The sequence below is a fragment of the Nomia melanderi genome, chromosome 6 (assembly GCF_051020985.1).
Source record: "Nomia melanderi isolate GNS246 chromosome 6, iyNomMela1, whole genome shotgun sequence".
Lineage (NCBI taxonomy): Eukaryota > Metazoa > Arthropoda > Insecta > Hymenoptera > Halictidae > Nomia > Nomia melanderi.
This window is the reverse complement of record NC_135004.1, coordinates 14,786,713-14,811,621: the sequence shown is the minus strand read 5'-3', so window position 1 is coordinate 14,811,621 and position 24,909 is coordinate 14,786,713. Positions and strand designations below refer to the sequence as shown.

At 39.8% G+C, this 24,909-nt stretch overlaps 5 protein-coding genes and 1 long non-coding RNA gene across 12 annotated transcripts in view; 3 read left to right on the top strand and 3 right to left on the bottom strand.

Moving 5' to 3' along the window:
* Positions 1 to 20,923, bottom strand: part of LOC116430136 (uncharacterized) — a 100,815-nt gene extending 79,892 nt beyond the window's left edge. For both annotated transcript variants that reach the window (XM_031983856.2, XM_076368740.1), the window contains exon 1: positions 20,579 to 20,923. The gene's annotated coding sequence lies outside the window, so the exon portion shown is untranslated. The remainder of the gene's footprint in view (positions 1 to 20,578) is intronic.
* Positions 601 to 5,059, bottom strand: LOC116430138 (uncharacterized). The gene is made up of 3 exons (XM_031983860.2): positions 2,868 to 5,059; positions 2,317 to 2,476; positions 601 to 2,069 (listed from the first exon to the last, which is right to left on the bottom strand). Exons 1-3 carry the CDS (start codon positions 3,037 to 3,039, stop codon positions 1,676 to 1,678), a joined length of 726 nt encoding a protein of 241 aa, XP_031839720.1. The 5' UTR covers positions 3,040 to 5,059; the 3' UTR covers positions 601 to 1,675.
* On the top strand, positions 6,641 to 11,688 carry fabp (fatty acid binding protein). Of its 2 annotated transcripts, none has more exons than XM_031983861.2 (3): positions 6,641 to 6,950; positions 10,483 to 10,754; positions 11,306 to 11,688. In XM_031983861.2, exons 1-3 carry the CDS (start codon positions 6,872 to 6,874, stop codon positions 11,357 to 11,359), a joined length of 405 nt encoding a protein of 134 aa, XP_031839721.1. In that variant the 5' UTR covers positions 6,641 to 6,871; the 3' UTR covers positions 11,360 to 11,688. The 2 variants fall into 2 exon arrangements, with proteins under 2 accessions (XP_031839721.1, XP_031839722.1); XM_031983862.2 differs by lacking the exon at positions 6,641 to 6,950 and adding an exon at positions 10,042 to 10,206.
* Positions 11,444 to 13,953, bottom strand: LOC116430137 (cell cycle checkpoint protein RAD1). 4 transcript variants are annotated; one of them, XM_076368744.1, is made up of 6 exons: positions 13,512 to 13,953; positions 12,896 to 13,393; positions 12,592 to 12,816; positions 12,318 to 12,512; positions 11,975 to 12,250; positions 11,444 to 11,889 (listed from the first exon to the last, which is right to left on the bottom strand). In XM_076368744.1, the coding sequence occupies exons 2-6, from the start codon at positions 12,986 to 12,988 to the stop codon at positions 11,860 to 11,862; spliced, it is 819 nt and encodes a 272-aa protein (XP_076224859.1). In that variant the 5' UTR covers positions 12,989 to 13,393; positions 13,512 to 13,953; the 3' UTR covers positions 11,444 to 11,859. The 4 variants fall into 4 exon arrangements, with proteins under 4 accessions (XP_076224859.1, XP_076224857.1, XP_076224858.1 ...); XM_076368742.1 differs by having other exon boundaries at positions 11,444 to 12,250; positions 12,896 to 13,090; positions 13,217 to 13,393; XM_076368743.1 differs by having other exon boundaries at positions 11,444 to 12,250; positions 12,896 to 13,087; positions 13,217 to 13,393.
* Positions 14,057 to 17,495, top strand: LOC116430134 (uncharacterized). Of its 2 annotated transcripts, none has more exons than XM_031983849.2 (5): positions 14,057 to 14,393; positions 14,478 to 16,804; positions 16,898 to 16,987; positions 17,052 to 17,139; positions 17,243 to 17,495. In XM_031983849.2, exons 1-5 carry the CDS (start codon positions 14,339 to 14,341, stop codon positions 17,299 to 17,301), a joined length of 2,619 nt encoding a protein of 872 aa, XP_031839709.1. In that variant the 5' UTR covers positions 14,057 to 14,338; the 3' UTR covers positions 17,302 to 17,495. The 2 variants fall into 2 exon arrangements, with proteins under 2 accessions (XP_031839709.1, XP_031839708.1); XM_031983848.2 differs by having other exon boundaries at positions 17,239 to 17,495.
* Positions 18,244 to 20,340, top strand: LOC116430141 (uncharacterized). The gene is made up of 3 exons (XR_004235656.2): positions 18,244 to 18,412; positions 19,122 to 19,181; positions 19,922 to 20,340. It is a non-coding gene; the product is annotated as an uncharacterized LOC116430141 (long non-coding RNA).
* Positions 20,924 to 24,909: the final 3,986 nt, after the last annotated feature.

The window sequence follows — 24,909 nt, the reverse complement described above, 5'->3', positions numbered from 1 at the left end:
CCATGAAATTTATTTTGAAAATTCCCCTTTCTTCTCTTTTCTTTCTCGCGAAGCCTAACGATACGTAAACAACATTATAGCGTTAAGTAATAGGTAGGTTGTGATTTCTTTATTAAAAAACTCGCAAATAATTATTGGTAAATTAATACACATAATCGATAACAAGCAGACTGCGAGTTTGTATGTATTGATGGAATTTTTCGTTATATTATCTTTAGCTTATCGAAATTATTTTTATGTAAGAAATAATATTCTATATTAATTCAATTCGTGAATTATCAAGCTACGAATGAAATGCGAAACAAAATCCACAGTCTGTTGATAAGTATTATTACAAATACACAGTACACAAGTGACAAATAAACCGAATCGAGTTGAAACGAAATTTAGTTCGATCTCCTAAATTAAGTACTTCTTTGTCGATATACGGTAAACGAGAAATTCGAGCGCGAGGTACAGATGCTGCCATCTGTTCGCGCATCTCTCAACACAAACGGATCTTGTATCGACTATGAGTAACGTTACTCGCTACGTTGTTCTTCACACAATTATTTCTCAACAATTTTCACACATTTCCGCGTCCAAAGGGTATCGATAAAATATGATTAACATTTTATTTCAAGTTACGAAAATACATGTAAGTACCGATCTCACGCGCGAGGATTGACCGCATCGCGGCTCCGTTACAGTAACATCGCCGCGTTACATAAATTTCTATTTCTATTTACCGTATTTCTTTCGAAAGGAGTTCTCCTTGTGTAATATCACAGGTATAGGTACTCGAAGTGTAATCCGTAAATCGTGCTCTGCCCCTATAAAACTACGTCCCAGAAACGGTCTCCATCTCAGCGGCGTATCGGTGACGCGATCGGTTCGCAATCCACGTTGTCGTTAACCAATTATCGAAGTCAACGTAACCGAAACGCGGCCGATACTTAATTAGCCGGTGTTGCTACAAAATCGAACACCTCGGAACAAGTGCGATAGGTAAATATTGTTGCCCACGTCATCGAAATTAATGGGAATATCGTGTTTCTCGCGATAAATCAGCGAGACGTCTCGGCGACCGATAGTGTACCCGCAACGTACGCACCGGTCACTAACGCTAAACCTTATAAATAACAACGATCGTCCATCGACGCAACTGAAATTATCGTCTTTAATTGAGGGATCCAGTGCAAGAGGAAGCTAAGCCACAAACTACTGAAAAACGTGATATTTATTCATTCTGATACCTCTTGATGTCTAGTCATTATCCCCCACGTTATAATTACATGGCAAAATTTTTGCGTGTATTTCTTCTTGTGTACTATTAACAGTTATCTTCTTTACGTGTGAAAATTTCGGTGCAAGAGAGAGCTATGCCACACATTACTTTCGCTTAACGACCGATGTTAGCGAAATTCAAGGATGTAACTTCTGTGTTATTCTTCATTTCATCTATATACCACAATGTTTACAAAACAATGAATTGTAAACCACGAGCAGATAGCGACGAAGAATATACGTAAAAATGAGATATATAAAATTCTTCTCGTAGTACTTTCAAACTTTTAAATAAACGTTTCTTAAATAAAAGACTTAAAACCTTACTGATACAATCTCTAGTGAACTTTTTGCAAAAACCTCCAGATCTCGGAACGTTACTATTGTGGCTTAGCTCTTGCACTGGTCGTCAAGTATCCGGTGGACGTATAGCCAGAGCGAGAACCTGTTGTATCTGTATCCTCACGTCCAGCTTCTTCTCTTCCGGCACTTGTCTTATGATAGGCAATAAAGAGAGCAGGAACATTTTGTCGTAGTCGTCCTCGTCGTAGGCGACCCGTTGGCTGCTGTGTGACGACAGCATATCGTGAATCTCATTATCGAAGGACGTGAACGACGTCTCGCAAAGTTGTTTCGGGTAACGGGGACACATTTTGTACGATGGAGGCTGAAGGTACTCCCTGCCCGTCGCCATGGGAGGAGCAGCGTGGGCCAACGGCACGTCGTATTCCTCGATCACCGGGTTATCAACTTCGCCCTCGCTTTCTTCGGATTTACAATTATTTAACCCTATCCCGACGTTCCTGGAAAGTAGCAAACACTAATATAGGGCACACCCTGTACATACATCGTTTAACATTAGGTTTACAATCAGTCTGACGCGAATTGAGTTTCATAAACATTATTTGGTAAGCGTTCGCGTCGATTTCGATCGATGCAATTATACGAATACGTATCTAAATTATCTACCTTGAAACCTTTAATTTTTAAGATCTAAACGAACAAACACCAATTTACTTAGGAACAATAGAATGAACAATTAGTACGAACCGTTTATTGTCCACCGTTGGCATAAGGAACTGCAGTTGATCAAAGTACATGTATTTCTTCCGTTTGCGACTGGACGATCCCAGTTTCTGTGACTTCTGCAGTTTCAGCTCCTTCATGAAGTAGTCACGGATGTTCCTCCATTTCCCGCGTAAATTCTTTTCTGAAAATTATGCACGGTATACGTCACGGCGCACCGTGGTCATTGCACCTCGGGCGCTCCGATCTTTTTCAAGGGGGGAAAAACTGCCGTTACTGGATTAAACAAATTGTTTCGGCGGGAAGTAACGTTCTTCGCGTTTCGAGATGTGGTTCGAGCAAGTTGCGCCGAGTTGAAAGGAAAAACCCGCGACAGTCCGCACACGTGACGCAATTTTTCGTGTTGTAGATTATGTAAGAGAACAAATCGTCACTTTCACGATCGTCAGGCAAGAAAAGAAGTTATTAGAACTAATTTTAAACGACCGCCAGATACGGTCGCGGCGACCAGTGCCAGGGTCGAGCAAGCGCAAGCGGAGGAATCCAGATCGATCGATCGCGAGAGGCTGGTATACCTTCTACGTTTCTCTCCTCGTCCGTCAAGCGCGCCCAATTCGGTACCATCACCTGGCAGACCTCGTCCCACGCGGTCATCTTGGCGTTACGGTCGTTGTACTCGCTACGATTCACATCGTAAATCGCCGGTCGTTTCTCTATTTCCTCGATAAATTTCTCCGTATCGAACATGGTCAAACGGTAACGGTAATCGCCGTAACAACCCTCGCTTGTCGCCTCTTTTTTTCGTACGATCGCTCCCGTTTCGTTTCGTTCCGTTCCGTTCCGTTCTCCTCTCAACTTTTCTTTTTTTCTCCCCAACTTTGCAAAACGTTTTACGGTAAAAACAGGTGCCAGAGGCGAATCGGAGCGGGAGGGGGATAGGGTCTGTAGGAGGGACGCGGAGAAAGAGAGGAAGAGAGTAGGAACGATAGCCGTGAAGATGCGAGAGACGGAGTCGAACGTTATTTAACGACACCGAGTGGAATAGGGGATGATGATTCTCGACCGTTGCGTTGTGCCGATTGTTTGTCAAGGACGCGTCTACAAGAGATACGGGATTATCGATTCGGATTAATCCGAGCGTGGAGACCGCGGCACGAGCCCGGCCAATATTCGCGATCGATGCAGTTACGAAATCGATTTAATCGTGAATGCGACCGCGAAAATGGAGGACCGGCCGACAACAAGACGGGAACAAGAAGAGGGGAAAAAGTCGAGGGGATCGGGAAGAGAGAATATTGGACGGAAACGTGTCTCCCGCAGGCGATTCAGCTGTGTAGGCTACGCCGTCGCCGGCAGTTTGCGCGTCACTGCGGAGAAACCGTTCCACGGCTAGCTTGGTTTGGCATCATGGCGCTAGCCCGGGCGTGCGGGTTGCGGTTGCGGAGCGGAATCTATGCCGCTGCTATGCCGCAGCGTTGCCAAATCTACCCGGCCGAGCGAGAGAGCTGAAAGCCGGCGGAACCCGCGGAGCGAGTGTGTCGCGCGGCGCGCCGCGCGCTCGATCGCTTCCTTTTCTTCTGTGGATGTGTGCGCGGCGGGACGCGACGCGCGTCCCCGTTGGCCGGCCGGTCGTCGCCGCATTTCCAATGCGGTGATACTGGCGCTCATCGACCGCACTGGATTTATAATAACGCTTGCGAGAAACCGGTGATCGGCTGGAACCGGTTGTAGGAGGTATCCCGATATCAGCCGCGGAAAGATACTTAGCGCGTCGCTAACTCTATAAATAGACCCGTTCGTCGAATAATATTCATTCGGATCCACCCTTTCCGCCGCTAATCGAATGTTTTTTTCTCGCCGGTGCTCGATTAACGGGACTCCGAACACCCCGATCGTATCCTGCTCCGATTACTCGAGTGTGATCCCTCCAAGCGTTTTCCTCGTTTTCACTTCTGCAGTACATCGGCTATTGCGACGAGAAGCTTCGACGAAGCAAAGAGGAATGTCGTTGAAGTTGTAAGAGATGATTATTAACGGCGAAACAGATTGTAATAAAATCATCTTCATCGTTATTTGTTGATCGTGTACTCCGAATGTCGAGCACGCGTGCGGATACTGCAGTCTTCACGGGTGAAACGTTCGATGAATAATTTCATGCGGCTAATGTAAATCGAGGCAATCTTGTCCGTAGGATGTGCTTCCGAAGCAGTCTGACGAGTTTCCAACAGAAACGTAAATAATTTCTAAACGCGGCTCTGTAAAAAAACTGACGCGGGGTCGTAGAAGACGCCGCAGAAGTAGTGCCGACAACAACGTGTATTTCTTATTTTTACACGGACAGCGTGTTTCGCTCCGATGAGGCAAGGTCTCGTCCGTATCGATATAATTTCAAGAGTGCCGCCGGGTCACGAGAATGCGTCGTACAAGAGTTGTCGCAAGACTGTTGGCGAGGCCCTTTTTCAGGAGGATCGATCCCTCGCGCCATCGATCCCCACCCTCTCAAGATCGTTAGCTTTCCCTGGGAACGTCGATAGGAAAAGCGTCCTTGTCCTGAACAGTTTATCCCCCGTCGCGACACCCGACATCTGCAGGCCCTTGACGAGCCTCGACGACGTTGACGAAGGACACTGCGTCTGGACAGGATCGCTGATCGACCGCCCACGCTTTCGCCGGCCCTCGAGATGTTTGTCATTGCACGGAACCCTCTGGATTTCCAGCCGGTTTTCCATCGTTTCGTAGAGGTCGGAGGAGGGTAATCGTGTATCTACCCGGTCATTGGCATAAAGGTTGAACAGGTGATTCAGGAAAGTTCCGCCGGGGCTACAAAAAATGTGCCAAGTGCACGGCGGTACCTACCGGGACGAAGCGGCCGCGGGGGCAAATAGAGCAAACAAGAGGACGAAAGGGGAAGCGTGCACGCGTGATTCACGGGCGGCGTCGACGAACACTCGAAATCGCCGGGTACGTCACGGCACAGCACGGTTCGCGTTCTCGCATGGTGGATGCGGAATTCGCGCAGCGCCTCGGCGTTGCCAAGTGTACCGGCGACGTTCACGTGCGTCGATTGCGGCGCGTTGCTACGTGATCGTGGACACCGTGCTCAGCGAGAATGGACGCGGGTACGCGGCGGTCACGTCGTCGCGTTTCCACCGCGCCGTTATCGACCACGCCGTGGGGGTTTGGCAAACGCAAGCGAAATCGACGACGCCGCCGGCTTGCCGCCGAATGAAACGCTATACCGTGGCTTTTTGCGCACGATCCAGGGGACCTTGAGGGATGATCCAGAAACGGGGAAAGAGAAAAACATCCAACGGATGCGATTTCTAATCTAATCGAATGAGAGATCGATACACCGTCGATCACGGGGATACTGGGATAATAAAGATAAACGCGGATACAATAAGAACGCGGCGCATCTATTGTCTCATCCTCCGGTATAAAACTTTCCGTATCGCGCACCGCTAACGGAGCGATCCTCGCGGCACACTTTGTACGATCGACATGGATGCAATAAAAATAATATCTGTTGCGTGTTCGTACGTTATGAATAATTAGGTTCATACTTTAATCGTAAAGCGTTGCGATTGGCCGGCGGGTCGCGCGCGGTTCCGCGGCGTCCAATAGCCGGCGAGCACCGGCACGGCAGAAGATGCTCGCGCACGATCCGTGACTCCACGCCGTTTCCACCGGTCGAATAATCGATCGAGATTAGCGTTGCAATAATCTTATCGGGGTAATTAAAGAACCGGGAGTCGATCGGAGATGCGTGTATCAATCGGATCGATCGCGCGAGATTCGTTTGGCTAAAGCGCAGAAACCAGGAAAAGAAAGTGTCGGATGATAACAGCGACGAGAGGATAAAACTTGTTATGCACATTGCAAACTCTTATCGTAGAACTGCAAAACCCTTGTACACCACGACAGGCGTGATCGTAATCCCGACTAGCGGATCTCGAAAGGGAACGAGGATAAAAATGCCGGGTGAAAGCAGCGCCGCATTGCGCGCAGATGGAAACAGAAAATACACGAAGGGTGGAAACAATTTAGCGACAACCTGTAATAAAAACGAGAGAAGTTGCGGCTGCGGAAAGACGGGGCATCTTGCGATCTGCAGCTGCGAATGTTCGGAGTGGTGTCAAGGGGCGAGAGGGGATCGTCGAAAACGTGCGAGCGAAAATATCGGAAGGGAGAAGGATATTTTTCGAATGTGAGACGAGGAGAGCAGGAGGCGGCATCCGAATGAGAAAGAGCGGCCGCGAAAGCGGGAAGGGCGAAAAGGGGTACGGAAAGGAGAGGGACGAAAGGAGCAACGAGATAGATGGGTGGGAGCGGGAGAAGGAGAGCGGCCGTGCACTAGCCGTGTAGTTGGTTTCGGAGTGTAGTGGCCGTGTGCACCTTTAACGTTCCTCGTCCTCCCGGATCCTAGTCAGTCTAAAGCCGGCGAGAAGACAGTGAACATCGGTCGTATCCGCACTAGCACCAACGTTCTCTCTCTTCAACTGATCATCGGCGATCGTCCTTTGGGCCTACATTCCTCAGTCACGTGCCGCTCCGTTCCGGACAGTTCCGATCGATCGACATGACCGCCGAACAATTCCTCGGGAAGAGATACAAGCTGTTCAACAGCGAGAATTTCGACGAGTTCATGAAGGCGCTGGGTACGTATCAGAACGAATCGATGAAATGCGCGGTCCGCGGCCGCCGACAGGACACTCCCCTTGTGTCTCGCGATCGCCATCGTTTCGGGATACGGGAATTCGCGAGTCGCGGGGTGGCACAGTGCGGAAACTGTGAGCTGAACGAAAGCTGTATCACGGCTGCGGGTGTCGTTATCGCCGGCACGCAAATATGTCGCGAGTACCCGTGCACATCGTTTCGCGACCTCGCAGAATGTTTCAGGGAATCGTTCTCTCGCGCGATGGTATCTCGTATTTTCGTTCCAAGACGAACATTCCGTCGCGATCGATCCGTTTAGCCGATGAACGACGCCGAAGGTGAGGCTCGGTGATAGTAGAGATTCCTTAATGATACGCGATATTTCGGTATTTACAAATATACCGCGCGATCTGTGTATCGGCCGTGACGGAGGATGTATAACACGGTTGTTGTTGGAAATACGTATCGTCGTTGGCTACGGCAAGAAATCAGATACGAGATAAGAGAGATGTAATGTTCTGATCGTTATTCAACCGCAACCGACATTAATGCAGGGACATTTTTTTGTTTTCGTGCGGGTACATTCGATCCGGTCGAGGAACGGAACAACCGTATTCACGATAACGAGGCTGGCCGCGTATTGTGATAATAAATAAGATAATCAATTTTAATACGTTGAACTATGCTCCAGTGGCCGTGCAACGACCTGACCTCTCGGCTTAATTCCCGCCATGTGCCGCAGACGGAGTTCGATTGAACTCCAATTTAGCACTTGAATTAATTTACAGGCAGGATTAATAAATCGCAATTGTCAGTCGAATCGTGCTAATGTATGGTACTTATGGAGTTGGCTTAATAAAAACACATTGACCGCGCCGCCCAATAAGCGGGCCCAACGGAACGGGATGGATAAGATAATTCGAAACGGTGGATGCAATCTCGGCGGATCGATCGAACGGGAAAGATATACCAGCGTTTTTAGCTAATTGTTTGGCCCGTCGATTCGCTGCATTTGGCTCGAGTGTGTACGAATATGGTATAAGTCGCGTATCTTTCGTTATCGCTAGTGAGTAAGGATAAAGACTCGTTTCAGCGCTGCGCGAAGGGGAATGAGAGAAAGCGATGCTATTCAACGCGAGCAATGGTATGGCAGTACTGTTTGCTATTGAGAGGGCAAGGAATAATTCGTATGAAAACGAGTCATAACGTTTAAGGAGAACGATCCACATTCTCCGAGCTCGTCAAACAATGGCCACAGTTTACGTTCCATTGTTGATATAAGAAAGAGAATGCAGAGGAACTGGACGTATTTTCTACCTCCGGGCAAACAATCTTAATTCCTGGCGGCTCGCGGAGCTTTAGCTACAACTGTAAATATTTATTTGAATTTCTAATAACTCAACGAAACTCCCCACTGCGTAGAAATTCAATTCCCGACTGCGTAGGAAAATACGGACTTTGCAAGTCTGCGGACAGAGCATTGCAAACATTACAGATATGATAATATAGCAATGTTCTTATCGGCACTTACTTAACGAGCTATTACTATGTTTATATGTAAGCGACGAGAGCAGCGCTGCAAGTCATTTTTATCGTTTGGAAAAGGATGTGTCTTGCAAGTATCCTCTTTCTCGTATCATGAATTTTAGCGTTAAATGTTTCTGCCTGAAGTCAGTAATTGATGTCTGTAGAAACGAAAATTACAGAAAATTTATGTAACTGTGTTAACAGCTAGTTTATCGCGTTCGAAACTATGTTGATTGTTGATCGAACGAGTAAAATATGTTACTCGTTCCAAACAGTTAAATGTAAATAATAAAATATGTAAGTTGAACAAGTTTCGCTGTAAAGCGTATCACAAAATTCCGTGCAGTTGGATAATTCTCTTTTAAAAGACACATCCTCGCCTTCCCCTCTTCGTGGCCAGATTCAATCAGGAACAATGTCCTTATTAAGAAGTAAATATCCCTTGCGACGACCGACAATCGCATGACCCATGGCCACCGGCCATCGCTTGACGACAGCTTTGATTAATTCCATTCACCTTCTGACAAGATCACATGCGGCTTGATAATGGCAACAGTCTTTTCAAAGTATTGGGATGAATTAAAAATCTCCTAATGTTAGACTACCAAGTCCAACGTCGGTCTAACCGGACTTGAATTTTATTCAGTCCGAATTTTAAAGAATTTCGTTCGTTAATTTCATTGTCTCGCAAAATTCAAATTTCCATGAAAAGCATGTACAAAATGAAGTTGTCAGATACATTACAGGAACAGTATTTAGTGACGTTCGCGTTGAAAACGAAATTCAATGTAACGCCACATGACATTAATCCTCCATAATGTATGAAACTAAAACAATGAACGATGACAATTTATGAGCTCGTGCATGCTTATTAGTTTTTGCATTCTAACGGTATTGTCATCGGCTGTCTGCCTACAATCACCGGAAATTTGAAGAACTGCAAATTCACACCGATCAGAGTTGCCCACGCGTTATGGTGTTGACTAATGTTACGAAGAATCATGAAGCATTACTTCCTCGAATCCCGACCGACCATGAATAACGCCCGCAGACCGAAAGTGCAAAAGTACAACACGTGCCGCGGGGTTACAGTGTTACGTGAGGTTTTGTATCTACAATGTATTATTAATTGCGACTGAGAATATTGTTTGTCATTACATAACGCACCTGCGATGAAATAACGTCAATAATTCCGCGAACATTTAGAAAAACTAGATTGTATTACACGAGTCCGTCGCGTTATGCAGTATTGTATCACATATGATACAATATAAAACGGAAAGCATGGTATTCTCATTAAATAGTTGTTTCGATTAAGTCGATTAATCGATTGGGAAATTCAGAGAAACGACCGAGACTGAAAGAAAAGGAGATCCCATGCAAAGTTAACGATTATCGTTTCCCAAAGATAGGCGATATCAACCGTAAACAGGCAACAAGATCGTAGACTGTATCACTAAAGTTCAAACTTCAAAGTTTGCGATGCCTTTAATTCATATATTTATTAAACCGATGACGGGTTCCGTGTGTAATTGATAAGCAGCCGAACACGCATCGTTCCCTGATGTATATAATACGGTGAACGTTCCGATGGTGTTCAGTTTCTTTCACGCATTCCCAAATCGCTCGTCACTGTGTACACACCGTCGCGAAAAATGTTGTCGGGATTTTACGGGAAACGTTACAAGCTGGAATCCAGCGAGAACTTCGATGAATTCATGAGAACATTAGGTGACGTAGCGTTCCTTTTTTTCTCATGATCGAACCGGAAATCACATATTTGCGAATCTCATTTAGTCGAACGTTTTAATAATTTGTGCGTGAAGAGTGACGCGCGCAGGCTAGCAGTTGTTTCCCCTCTTCTTCTTCTTTTTTTTTTTTTAAACACATTGAATATACCCGGAACGCTCGGGACGTAGAAGATATAGTCGACTCAAGAACGACCGGTTTGAAGCGTGTTCTTTCAATTCACCGAAGATTTCTAAACCGTGCTTCCTCTTCTTTCAGGCGTGGGCCTGATGACCCGTAAAGTGGGTAGCAGCGTGAGTCCTGTCGTTGAATTAACGGAGGACAGTGGCCTGTACACGCTGAAGACGACCAGCCCGTTCAAGAATTCCGAAATAAAATTCAAGCTCGGCGAGGAATTCGAGGAGGAGACCCCGGACGGCAGGAAGGTGAAGAGCGTCTGCACCATGGAGGGAAATAAGCTTGTTCAGATCCAGAAGGGCGAGAAGCAGACCACCATCGAAAGAGAGTTCACGCCGACGGAAATGAAGGCGGTACGTATCACGCACACGATTACACGCGGCAAGTGAACGCGGATAAGACTTCTTTTTCATGATCGGACGTGTGAAACGTTTATCGTTGACCCCTGTAACTCGCCGGATGACTCGTTACCGTTTCGACTGAACGGTACACGGTAAATCTAATAAAATCTGCCCGATAATCAATTACGTAATGTCGCACCGTGGGAGATCATTAAAGAATTATAAGCCTGACGGTTCAATTGAGTTAGGTTTCGTGCAATGGAAGCCAGGCTGTGCAGGGTTGAACGACACAACGAAAGATAACAGGGCTGAACGTCTAATGATAATAACAATGGGTATGTCATTGGTCAAAAGGTCCGACAATTACCGCGTGCCTCTCGTATTCGTGACTCGAACAATTTAATAAGAAGCTCAATAATGAAGTTAATGATAATCAATTGCGGCGAAACCTTGGGGGCCAGTTGACAAAAAAGAATCGCGTGCACGCGAATGTTACTTTTTTATACGATTATCGTATCCGACTCGTGAATAAATAATAATCAATTGCGTTTATTATGTTGCAGATAATGAAAGTCGACGATATTGTATGCACGAGAGTATACAAGGTCCAAGAGTAAAAGCATTTCTAACTGGGAAATGATATTTTTCTGACCAGCGATGGATCAACAACGTCAAAAGTTATTGTTACAAAGAATGATACATTGTTTTTTTTTATAAATGTAAAGAGAGGCAGAGAGTATATGTTGATACGTATAAATGCTACTGCTGTTATTTCAAATGTGAAAATGTGCGCGCACACTGTTTCCGAAGCGTATATTCATATTTATATACGTTAAACATAATTGTAGAACGTACCGAGAAATCCGACGGTTTATATATTTTGTACGCTTGTTTGAATTTGCTTTCGCACAATCGAAATCTTTATAAATAAAGAAATTGAAGTAACTATGTGTTTTGTAAAAAGTAGTATTTTTTTATATATAGATATATTTACAATTAGTATTACAAAAAATGAATGAACGTTCATAAAATAATTTCGATAAAAAAGTACTCTATATATTTTTTATCCCATTACTATGTACAACTTTATAATACTCCATATAGATTTATAGTACAATTATTCATCTGGGTCTATCACCGGTGAAATCTGAAAGAATATTTTTCATATGCTTGTATAGGGCATTCAAAATTTTCTGATTATGTAAATAAGATAGAAAGAAGTTGACTCTTACATAATACTCTATGTAACAAGTATGACCCTCATCTGTTTTCACCATATATTGAAAACATAACAATCCACACACATCGGTTCTCAAAGAAACTTTATTAGCACATGCCAATGCTTTCATAGCTGGTTTAATATGTGACAACTTATAACTAGATGTTGCTGTTGAAGCACACTGAAAACTATCTACCAAATCCCCATCATGTGGTAATTCAACGTGACAAATTCCAGCTAATCCAGCTGTGCTAATTCGAAAATATGGAGCAGAAGGTGACAAAAGAAGCTATAAATATAAAAATTTAACTGTAGAGCTACAATACTATTAACACCTCAATTTAATTTTGGTCTACCTCTATTAAATCACTGGTTGGATCAAGCTCAGATAGAATATCCTTCAATAATTCAGTCTGCAAAACTACTTTATTCAAAACATTTTCTGGTTCAAGATGAAAGTCTAACAATTCATCAGGTTCTTGAGTTTTTAAAGAACAATCTGTTATAATACCATCTTCTTCTATAAGAACTGTTACCGGATATCCAGTGCCCTATCATTATAATCATTATTAAGTAAATTTAATTATAATTATAACTATGAAATTTATATAATGTTCAACTGATATATACTTTATAAAAAAGTTGAAAAGTTACTGAACTTCCTTGAGAATTGATATTGCTCCAAAACATACAAAGACATTCAACTAGTACATTTAAATTTATTCGAAAAATTACATCTTCCTGTAAAGTAAATTCTTGGAATACGTGAGATGGAATATAAGCACTGGCTTGCATACATTTTACATCTTCCACTGTTAATTTTAAACCATTTTCTGTCCCAAAACATGTTGCACTCTAGATAGAATGCATGAAGTATTATATCAAATACGTGAAATATATTTGATGTTTAATTTAAAAAACTTTGTTACTGTACCTCTTTAAAATTAATTGCTTTCAATAACTGTACTATAGTCTTAAGATTTCCCAATTTTGCAACTAATTTATGACCTTCTACATCAGGAAACATGTTGCTGATATGAAACCTGATATAGTAATAAGTCCTGAAACTGATCTTCTGTTATATATTGATAAGATAATTTACTTTTAGTGACTGTAGCTAACCAGCCTGCTAAAACATGTTTGCAGGTGAAGATGGATTTATCATTGAGTACTTGACATCTGTGATATTGAAATTTTATAACACCAGGTGTAATTGATTTTTAGTATAATTTTATGGAATTTGAAATTATAATACCTAAATGATGCACAAGTGCAATAATTTATGTCAGGGAAAAATATATATATTTCTCCTGATAATCCTTTAACCTGTATTAAATATCTTGCATTATTCATATCAGTGGGTACAGCTGCATTAACATCATTGCATGGATAAATATGAGTTATACGTCCTTGTTCATATAATTCCAATGCCCTTTCAAATACGCCACCAAAAATGTTATACAAGTTGAACAAGACTTTATCAGAGACTAAAATCATTAATTATGACATAAACAAACAAGGCAGAACATTAAAAGATATATGTTACATACGTTTTTGTTCCTTTTGAAAACTTTCTGCCGTTTCAGCTAGTGTTTTATGTACAAGTTTTATAAATTTTGCATCATATTTATTAGGTACAGAAACATTGCTTACTAATTGTTGACTGGAACTCATGAAAATGAGTATTCTTCGTACTTGATTCTATTATTTTATCTAATTATCTTACGATAATATGACATAAAACAGCCTAATAACAACTAAAAAATGAAAATAACACATTAAAATTATTTAAGGTTATTTGTTCAAATTCTAAATAGTACAATGTATGATTGACAATTGAATAATGATTGATAATTAAGGTTCTTATATTGATTATTTTCTAACACAAACACTTTTAACAAACCACACTTTTAGCATAATAAAAGATACTTGAAAATAAATAGTTCTATTCGTCAACAATTAAACATACACTATAGCTAACTTCACGACATAAACAGTTAACTTACATGTTGCCAATTGAATAACAACACTGTGAATCGTATTATAACTAGTGCTAGTAACTAAAGGATGTATAAGTTTGTATTAAATCTGTTTCGATTAACTTGTAATTAAACTGATTGCTAATATTTTTCTCTGAAATATAATAAGGAAATATATTATAAATTTATACAAACTATTACGTATGATATTTGAATTAGAATTAGTAACTATACTGATCAGCAGTGAATAGATTGGTTGCACTGACTATTCAAAACGAGGTAATGGCTGTTTGCTACAACGAATACACAACGAACGTTACAATTATATTTTAAAAGAGAGTTTAAGTTCTGTAAATGAATATCAGTGAATGTAATTAAAATTTTAATAAGAAGGTAACATGAGTCAGCATCGAAGATACGCTGGAGATTTTACAGATACATTAAACAGTTTCCGTAAGTGAATATAATACAAATGCTTTATTCCTATACCAAATATTAAAATATACTTAACTAATTATTGAATAATTTGTTTTTTAGAATATGGTACCAGTTCTGATACTCTTGATTCTATATCTCAAGATAGTTTAGATCAGATAAAAACATGTAATTTTCCTTCAAATGGATCTACACGCACAAGTAAACATTCAATTATTTTAGCTGGCAGTTATACAAAGGATTCTCTAGTGCCAGAAACATCTACACTTGTACCGTCAGCACCAGATTTAAATAAATGGATTGATTTATTTCAAAATGACAATTTAACAGATGAGTTTGTAAATAATGCTGAATCTAAACATTCACGTGTGAAAGTTGATAATAAGGAAAATATTGATCCTCAATGTGCAATAAGGGAAAATACAGTTTCTAAAGACAAGTATGTATTAACACCAACTTCGTTGAATAAAGGAAAGAGAGATACAAATTATAATATTCATCGCAATAAATCTGATAAAGTTTCAATGCCAGAACGAAATATACATAAGACAATAACAAAATCTTGGCCCATTCTACTTAACTGTAAAAACACATATACAGATACTTTTGATACAAAGTATGAATATGAACAGGAAGCCACAGAAATAAACAAATTTGAAAGAATACTTTGCTCTTTAGATAATAAGTTAAATCAAATAAAGGAAGTGTCACAGTCAGAACCAATTTTAAAGCGTTTGTCTGAGAAGTTCGTGAATTCACCAACAAATTTCACTGAAAAGCTAGTAACTATTATTGAAGAATCAGTTTTAAATAATAGTGAAGATACATCTAATACATCAGCAATAAATTTAAGTAGACTGACAATTGAATTTCGAAAAATGTGTAAATTTATAGAAGATGAATCTTGGCCTGAATGGGCACCTTCTCTTCCTTCTACACCTCCAAACTGTGATGAGGTTTTTACAAGTCCAATTTCTACTAAATTTATCAATAACAAACACTTAAAAAAAGAGAAATCATTTACTACACCAGTAAATACAGCTTCACCTAGCACACCACTATCTGCAACAGATGTACTTAAGAAAAGGTTCTTCCAGAAGATTTCAAGAAAAAATTTTAATGGAAGTAATGATGGTATGAATTTGTCGTCAAATATGTCTAGTGTTGAATCATTTGAACGTTTAGAAGAGCAATGTAATAAATTATTTCCTCAAGAGAAAGAAGTTTTTACACCTTTACAGAGGTGTTCTTCAATGCCTTCATTGTTAAGTATCACTCAATTCAAAGATATTTGTGAAGAACAAATGGCTTCATTGGATGTCTCTAATATATATAACAAAAAGGAAACTGTTTCAAGTACTCCTGATTTATTGAATAAATGTATAGAACAAAATTCATGGGCAAATAAATTAGATTTGAAATGTACTGAATTACAAACAGAATCGGATCATAAATCAATAGATTTTGAATATAGAAATGTATCATATACCAAGAAAAAATCTATAAAAAGCAACGGGGATTCAAACTTTAATAAAGTAAATGTTGATAAAGTTACAAATGATTATACAGCATTTGATACAGATGAATTGGAAAAAACACTCCTACAAGACATAGCACAGAAAAGAAAGCGGTGTCTTGATACGGCAAGGCTTATTACAGAAATTAATGCAGATGCTGAAGTTATGGGAGACACAAAATCATTAGAAACGTCTCCAGAATTTTGTAATCTGAATGAATCAAACTCATTAGCCAACAATGAAGTTAAGTTTCTGAAAACTTTGATGTCTTGTAAAAATTATTTAACATACTTAGAAAAGCAGAAACCCTTCTTTAATCTACTTGAGAGATCAGAATCTTACACACCCAGAACTCCAATGAAAAATAAAGAAATCACTGATATTAAAAATACACAAGCTGACCACTCAGGGAAAGGATTTTTAAGTATGGAATCACCTATTCACACAAAAAGTCCCTTAAACTCAAATATAAAAGCTTATGAAATATACGATTCGCCACTGTCAGGGAAAATAGATAACACAAATAGAGAAAAAGCAGAACAGGCGAAAGCAAAACTCTTTGTTACACCAGGTAAAAATCCTCCAACAGCAAAGTATAAAAAGAAGAAAGAATATTTTCCCGGTATGTATAGTCCCAAAAAGCATGCCGTGGAAGATCACATTTTGAAAAGTCCACATGCTAAAGGGTTGTACAGATTGAATTATAATAAAATAATATCGCCAGTTGGTATGTATATAAGAGGTACAGATATGCAACTTATAAAAAACGTACATGCTAAACCAGATGACCTCTTACTTACACCTGCAAAAAAGTGTATGAAATCATCGCCAAATGTAAATTCCAAACAATTAACACCGCTAAATGGGATAATTAATTTATCACCAAAAGCAAATCCATTACAAAAGCAACAGGTATGCATAAGCATTAAGCTTTTAATGAAGGAAATACTTAATGTAAAATACTCTATTAGGGATGTTTACAAAATTTGTTCAAATCTTTCACAGGTAAATCCAACAAATAACAAAACTAATACCTTTAAAAACCATTTCATATTGCCAAAAACATCTTATAAACTTCCTACACAAGTAAAAACGGTATGTATATTAAAATGATTATATTTGATTCAATAGCGATATTATATTTATATGTTTTTAACAGATAAAGGAAACTAAATCTCCTAAACAGGGAACTAGGGTAAAACAATTAATGGAATCACCGCAAAGTAAAGTAGTTACCCGTCACGAAGGTATTATTACAAACAATAAAATTCACATATAAAATGAAAATATTTAAATATTGATATAATTCTTCAATTAAAAACACATAATGTTTAATTTCTTGCTAGGTAGAATTAAGTTACAACAAAAACAAGGGAATACAGGGACAATACCAACTGGTGAAATATTAGAAAGTCATTATGAACCAGAAGATATATCTATACATGTGGAGCAGGCAACTAGTAAGACAAATTTTATCCAGAAACAGAAACATATATAGTTTGTATTTTATAATTGCAAAGATATTAATATTTTATATTTTTGTTATGGGCGAACTAAATAGTTTTAAAGGAAAATACTCTTTAATAAAATTTGTATTTTATAATGCTCATGTTTCATTAATTTTTTTTATTCCCTATAACGCTTCAATGGAACTATACCGAGTTTGTAACTTTTACTTTCCGTTATGTCCAATGCAGAAAATGACAAACGTAAAAATACTTTCTCTAGCCTTTCTTTCTAATGCGTTACCAGAAAAAGTCATAAAGAACTGCAGTTCTCGTACGTAGCACTTTTAAAGTGAGTCATCCGATTACTTTTCTGCGTAAAATTTCTAGAATGAATTTACGCGGCATCGATTCAAGGATCTATGTAGTTATCAATCGCTGTTGTGTAACACGTTTTTCATTGGGTTCGTGCTGTACTTTGCAGTGCCGTACACTTTCCCTTCAGGCCCCATTATCACGACGCTGAATTTTTAAAATTGAATACGTTGAATATCAATTCGAACATAAAAAAGCATTAATTATTTACGTTTTAATTATAGATGGATGTACAGTAATGCTCATTGGATCTGATCGACGTAAATCTGTTTTCACGGACACAGTTTAAACTTTTAATTAAAAAGTAGAAATCTAGCGAAACTGCAAAACAAAAATATATCTTGTACAAAATTCACCTGACTACTCGTTAATTGTAATTGCAATTAAATCAGCTTTTATTGGAGCTTTCCTATGCTTCTAAACTTTGGATTAAACAAAAAAGAGATTAATGTTTGAAGCAATTGAAATTCAGCCTTATGTGAACACGGCCCTGGTTTGCGCATGGCACGAACTGTGTTGGTTGCACACGCTGCTCAGGTACTCTGGTATAAGAGAGCCCCTGGTAGGAGATGATCGATAAATTCGAAACAGCACAGCGGAACTGACAAGTAGTCATTGTGCTTTCACGGAACTCAGCGACTCAGCGAACCAGATCAATCACCAATCAAAATGCCGGGACCAGCTTGCGACAAGTGCTCTGGTAAGTGTTGCTACCAATTTCTACGATTCATTTCCACATTAAAAATATAATTTAATTAACCAATTTGAATGAAATATAATTTCAAAACCTGTCGCAATAGTTGGAAATCATGAATTTTCGTTAACTTATCGAATTGTTTTCAAAATCTGTTTAAATTTGTTGATAGTACACACAACGTATCTTTTATAATCAAATAATTAAACTAATTTGTCTTCAATTTTTGTTCACGATTATTATAACAACATAAATTGACTCACAAACAACTTGTTTCCAAAAAACAATTATTTATAAATAATGTCTCTTCGTTTAATTTTAAAAAAACAAATATAACAATATTTCTTTCTAATTCGTTTCTGTCTACGTGTTATTGCAAATAAAGCATTTGGATCGGAATTATAAAAGAAATTTCTACACGTTTCAATAATTCTGGAATTTAATAAGCGGATGATCTTGTTCTACGTGGAATTTCTTTGGAACGCCTTAATATACCGTTCGCCGTCTATGGTTATCGGTCTGTGTAGGAAGCAATGAAATAATTTATCCATCAAGCTCAATTGCTTGGTGGGGCTCAATTGATGAGTTTAATCAGTTTGTCATCCGTTGTTATCGAATAATCTGCGTTTCCTCAATAAATTATTTGGAATATCTTAAATTACACAGTGTCTAACGTCTTGGTACACTATTTTATTTATGTCTCAATTTGTTACAGACAAATGCAAGGACTGCAAATGCGGCAGTTCGTGCAAGTGCTGCGACTCCGGCTGCGGAGGTAATTATTTATGTATAATAGAGTTTCACTAAATATATTCGGTTAATGTCCCATGAATGATATTTCAAAAATGACAATTATATCACGCTGTACAAATATAATTCTCAGCATTGTATTCGTCATACTGCCTCCAGAGTGTTCCGCTTGAACTGCGTTTCGTATAAAACACAGTGATTGCACTTCCACGAAGTGTAGTCACGATATTTAGCTCCAACCGTGCGCGTTTCGTTTTATTTTGTTTTGTGTACCCGGCCAACGACCGGTGAATAGCTAGCGCTAATGTCGGTTCGGTGAACATTCCACTGAAGGTTACAATACGAAGTACAAACATCAATTTGTAATTTCTACAGATTGTTTCAAGTATTTTTTACTTTGAGATAGGTCCGTAAAATCGTTTCGATTTTACGATTAACGCGTCAAATGCCGCGATTTCTAGAGTCAAATGCACAAAATGCAAGAAATACAATATTAAATCGTTTGGTCGAATTGAATTATTATCATTGCACGTTGATTTAGCTGAATGTCACCGCATTAGGTAGCATTATTTATAATATAGAAACGTTTTCAAATAATCACCGTTTAATTGAGTGAACTACAGTAATTCGATTCGGTTGAAGGTCATCGGTGACCTCCATGGCATTCAACGCGTTAAAATTGATAATTAAGTTGAATTGAATTGAAATGAAACGCAGAATTATCGAAATATTTTTTAAATCGTATTCATGCTATTTATCTTACAGATCAATGCGCTTGCAAATCCGGAGGACAGTGTGCTTGCAAGCCCTGTAAGTGCTAAATTGAAAAGATGGCGCTACTAAATTCGATCTAATGGGATGGAGGTTGCGACGATAAATCAGCAGTCAAGATCTTAGATGCTATTATCTATACATCAGACTCTTTTTTCTATTTACTGCCACTATCAGCAGACAACCAATGGAACTCGACGCCACATACTGTCGTCGTACTATATAACGTTATAGCGGCATGCTACGTATTTAATAAAAATGACGAATATCACTTCCGCATCTATCGCATCCCATCATATTCGTGTATATGAAATTTGACTGAATCATGCATTTTATATAATTGTTACTGCTTTAAAGATGTACACCAGAAATGTATTAAAATGATATAATAAATAATCTATATAAACCTATAACACGCTGGAATATACGAGAACTTATTCCTTTTAGTATTATACACCTATATAGTCGATAGATTGTATATTCAAAGATGGCTGTTCCTCTTTGTACTAAGCTCGAGGCGATTGCAATTCGTATCGGTTTAAATACACAATAACATCGTTTATGTTATTGCATCGTAGGTCGTGGAAATGTTATATTTTGTTTTGCGTTACGCAATTGTAATTGTAAAAGTATTTATCGCTGTTGACTTACCTCGCGTTGATAAGAAGCCGGGTGTTACGGCACTTAAAAGTAATCCCAGGTAAAGTACTTCTGATTATCTTCCCTCAGCTCACGTATCAATACTTTTCAGTTTTATTTTCCAATTCACCGGCACCGTTAAAAAGATAAAGTACGCACTTAAAGCACTTGCATCGTCGATAAACATTACATAAACTAAGCGACTTTGAAACGTAATCAATTTCGACGCGTCAAACTGGCGGCACGCGGCAATTTAAACTGACATAGGCATAATTCAAATTAGATGTATAAGGGAAACAAGCTAAAAACCTTAAAGTTCGTTATTTGCCGATTTCGTTGACCAATGACAGGTCAGCTTAGTTTACCATGCAAACACAGACATAGAATCCGATCCAATCGGATAGATTTCGCTAGTGTACTAGGACATTTGCGCCTGTGTCGGTATTTCAGAACCACAGCCAGGAAACCCCATTGGATGTGGTATCCTTATTTAAGCTTCACTTCGCCTGTACAGATGGCGCTATCGGCGCTAGTCAAATTTCTATGTAAAACCATAGTTTTAGCATTTCAGTGTCGCGTTCAAAAGTAACGGTTGTGAAATTTGAATGATCGTGAACACGAAGAAAATCTATTCTCTGTCATTGTCCTAAGTAGTCGTAATCTACACTGCGGTATTAATTTCGTTTCTTAATTGAAGAAAGAAGATGTTCAATTATGTTCTACTACGCCAACAATACATAACTATTGTTACGCTGTTACACTTTGATCGGATAGGTAATATATATTTTATCTACATAGTATTGCTTCATTTACTTGCATCCGAGAGGATTCGACAAATTTTCAACGTTGTCGTCAAATTTCGGCACTATCTGCGATGAATGTGTTGACTAGGCTCTTGGTTAGAGCAACGAGCAATTTTCCTTGAAACTTTTGGACCGTTTGAAAGTACGAAATCGTTTGATGGAAGAACCGCGTGGTCCAACTCCCTTGTTGCTAATTGAAAATGTATTACAAGGATCTGACGTTCGCATTAAATATCGAGCAAAGTGCACCAGGTTCCCTGTATTTGCACAGACCGTGTTGGTCCTTGCCGTATCGTAGAACAGAGAGAATGATTGAGTTCGTCGGTATCAAACAGAGTTTGCATACCTCCGTTCGGTTCTGCCAATGAGCGTTTTGTTGATCGATCGATCATTGATAGCCGGCTCTGTATCTGGAATATAAATCGACCCGAAGCCATAAAATTGTGTATTTCGTGGTAAGAGAACAACGGTTCGCGAATTCGAAGAATCGTACGGCGAGCTGATAATGAAATGGATATTAAAGTATTTTTTGTATTATCAATTCTCATTTCAAACAGAAGGAGCTTCCAGCATAGGGCAATCTCTTTAATGCAAAATTTTTAGGTACATTTTATAGATTCCTATTGAAATTTATAGAGTTAACATTTTTCCCTTGAACACGGTTTTAAATTACTCAGTCCTAAGTTTTCGTGGGTACGCCATTTTTTCGGTAGACAATTTGCAAGATGGCGGATCAAGCGTTACATATGGGAGTATTCCGTTCAGTTCTGATATTTTGATTAATTTTTTATGGTTTCTAAATATTCATCGAGTTTTTTCAATATTCGTACGGGTTGAAATATAATCGATAACTCGAACAGAATAAAATATTGAATATTGCCAACGTGAAACGTTCGAACTAGGTCGACTCGGCTCTAATTCGTCTGTTTCTGGAAAAATACGATCGGATACCAGCGTAACCGCGATTCAATCGTACGAGGCGGTCACGAATCGGCGGCGCTCCTTTAATTGATAACTCGATTAATTATGCATTCGGACTTTGAGCGCAACACCAGTTCGCCAGTTCAAACAAGGGTGGCAAGTCGTCCGGAATGCGGCATGCAAAGTGCCGCTTGCGTGAGAAACGGTTGCGAGCGAACGTGGCTTTTGTTAAAAGCGCTTAAATTTATAATCACTGTCGTTATCGGCTATGGCGATCGAAAGTCAATGGTGGCTGAAAATTAAGAGTAATTTCGTAAAAAATATTTCGAATCTGTTGAAATGCATCCCCATTCGAGTTAAATATCGATCCTCTTCGGTCGTTTTAATAATTACGATTACAATAACTTCGTTGCTTATATTGTACTCCAAACTCAATCTAGATTTGGTTTTAGTCTTTAATCTTAGTCATCAGAACCTAAACTTTCCCTCGATAAACCTTGAACTTCAAACTGAACTTACTCATCAATGACGCATTCCCACTTCCTATCCCACAATCTCCCTTTTTCTAGTTTCCTTTCCTAAGTCGCTGTCCATATCTTGTCTAACTCTGCCAAACCGTTTTCAATCGAACATCGAAGCTTGTCAGCGATAAGTAATCTCTTACGCTACCTTAAATTTCGTCTATTTCAATTTCTTTCAAAACTTTTTCGCTTAGTCTTTTTCTTCAATAAAATTCGAAAGAAATTGTTCATTCAAAAATTGTTTCTGCGATGCTCTATAAGGACAACGAATCGTTTTTCTCTCGGTAGTAGCATCTGAGGGAGAAAAATGAACGGATTACCCTCAAGAAATTATATATATCTTTATGAAAAGAGTCGCTCCGACACACGTTGCAGATAAAGTCGTATAACTTCGTACAAAGTCGACGAATGGGAACACGTTCCTTACCTTACGTATCAAGCAGCAGTATAGGAGGAGAGAGGAATTATAGCTCACGAAGGCCTATAAACGCGGGGCGTAAGAAAACCGACGAGCAACGAGGGGGCAGCAACTTTCAGCTCGCGACCGGGAAAGGTTGAGACCGTTAACGACACCCTGCGCGGCTTTAAAAACTAATATTTCCATCATTGTTAGTTTTTATGATGTGGCGAGTAACGTGGCCTCGCGTCGTTCGCTTAAACGAAAAACTACGACACGGATGGAGCTTTTCGATTCGCAGTTGCACGATAGGCAAAAAAATATAATTCCATCAATTCATTACCTACAGGAGGATTTGTTTAACTTCATGAAAACGCGCGTTTTTCATCTACCAAAGGGCGATGGTCAACGATTTCCTTTTTTTTTGGTTAACAGAACAAATTTATCAGTCTGAGTTTTATCTGTATACAGTTAGATTTGTTTGTTACCATTACGTCGAATCACGGAAAAAATACTGAACACTATTAACGTTGGATATCAGTGCGATCGATAAGCTTCTCGTTGCTGTTTCATTTAAACATTTCAATTAATCCGAATTACTTTAGTGTTTAAAGAAGATTATGCCATTAGCTCACAGTTCTCGAATAGCTTCTATAATGTATTTCGCCAGTTTATTGTTCAATGATGTATTATAGGCGTTTATGGGTTTACATTAACGGCACGGTGGAACATTTTCCAGTATTTTCGTTACTTCTCCGGGCTCCTCGTGACAAGTGAAAACGCCCAAGTGAAAACAGTCTCCAGAGACACTACGGCGCAATGCTCGCAGCCTCGGCAGGTGAGATCGTTAGCGCGGAGAGTGTGACTTCGCATTGTGCCTTGGAGTACGTCTTAAGTGTTAGTTTATTGTTACCCGCTACCCGGTGGGCAGGCCGGTCCTACATATTTAAGGTGGTCCATTAGTGCTCAGCCACGTTTATGTTTCGGCATGCTGGAACACAGAGTACGCGACTCGCGTGACGATTCTTCACGGATCTTTCGCTCGTTCGTCATCGGTTCGCGAACGAAACTGTACGAGTTTCGTTTACGAACGACCCGATAGCCCGAACGGTTAGACCTTGGAAATTGGTAGGCTTGTTTTTGTCCCAATTATAGGGTCGCCGCGTTGTCCCGGCATCCTTTAAGAGAACGAAAAGGCAATTTTACCGACCGAGGACACGCGGTAGGCGGGCTCATTAAACTTTTCGTCGTTTCATCCTTTGGTGGAATCGTGTCGAGAGCAACGGCTCCCGCGGGAACACCGGCGTGGCTCGATTATACCAACCGCCAAGAGAGATCTACCAGAGGGAAGGATTATACGGCGTAAAGAAGAAGGGTTAAAATAGTCCTTTTCCCGTCGCGGAATGAGAATTCGAATGCCAACCTGGGGTTCGTTTAAGTAACTGGCAGAGAGAAAGAGAGGGGGACAGAGGGAGAAACAAAGAAAGAAAGAGAGACAGTGAATGAAATCGCAGGAATGATAGAGCCAGAGAGAAGGAGAGGGGAAGCAGTCTCTCGTCCTTTTCGAAACACGTCTTTCCTCTTGGTGTTTTCGCCTTTGTAGCTCAACCCCGCCGGGTCCAATCGTGCGAAATTAATGTCTTGCCATTATTAGCGGAAGTTAACCAAGCCGGATAGCCGAGGAAACTAGCAACGCGCCGC

Coding starts and splice junctions, on each gene's coding strand:
- LOC116430138 (XM_031983860.2), bottom strand. CDS start 3,039: ATGTTCGATACGGAGAAATTTATCGAGGAAATAGAGAAACGACCGGCG. Junction 2,477..2,867: donor CGAGGAGAGAAACGTAGAAG/GTATACCAGCCT, acceptor CATAATTTTCAG/AAAAGAATTTACGCGGGAAA. Junction 2,070..2,316: donor CCAACGGTGGACAATAAACG/GTTCGTACTAAT, acceptor GCTACTTTCCAG/GAACGTCGGGATAGGGTTAA.
- fabp (XM_031983861.2), top strand. CDS start 6,872: ATGACCGCCGAACAATTCCTCGGGAAGAGATACAAGCTGTTCAACAGC. Junction 6,951..10,482: donor CGAGTTCATGAAGGCGCTGG/GTACGTATCAGA, acceptor CTCTTCTTTCAG/GCGTGGGCCTGATGACCCGT. Junction 10,755..11,305: donor CGCCGACGGAAATGAAGGCG/GTACGTATCACG, acceptor ATTATGTTGCAG/ATAATGAAAGTCGACGATAT.
- LOC116430137 (XM_076368741.1), bottom strand. CDS start 12,988: ATGTTTCCTGATGTAGAAGGTCATAAATTAGTTGCAAAATTGGGAAAT. Junction 12,817..12,895: donor AAGCAATTAATTTTAAAGAG/GTACAGTAACAA, acceptor CATTCTATCTAG/AGTGCAACATGTTTTGGGAC. Junction 12,513..12,591: donor CTTTTCAACTTTTTTATAAA/GTATATATCAGT, acceptor TTATAATGATAG/GGCACTGGATATCCGGTAAC.
- LOC116430134 (XM_031983848.2), top strand. CDS start 14,339: ATGAGTCAGCATCGAAGATACGCTGGAGATTTTACAGATACATTAAAC. Junction 16,988..17,051: donor TTCCTACACAAGTAAAAACG/GTATGTATATTA, acceptor TGTTTTTAACAG/ATAAAGGAAACTAAATCTCC. Junction 17,140..17,238: donor AGTAGTTACCCGTCACGAAG/GTATTATTACAA, acceptor ATTTCTTGCTAG/GTAGAATTAAGTTACAACAA.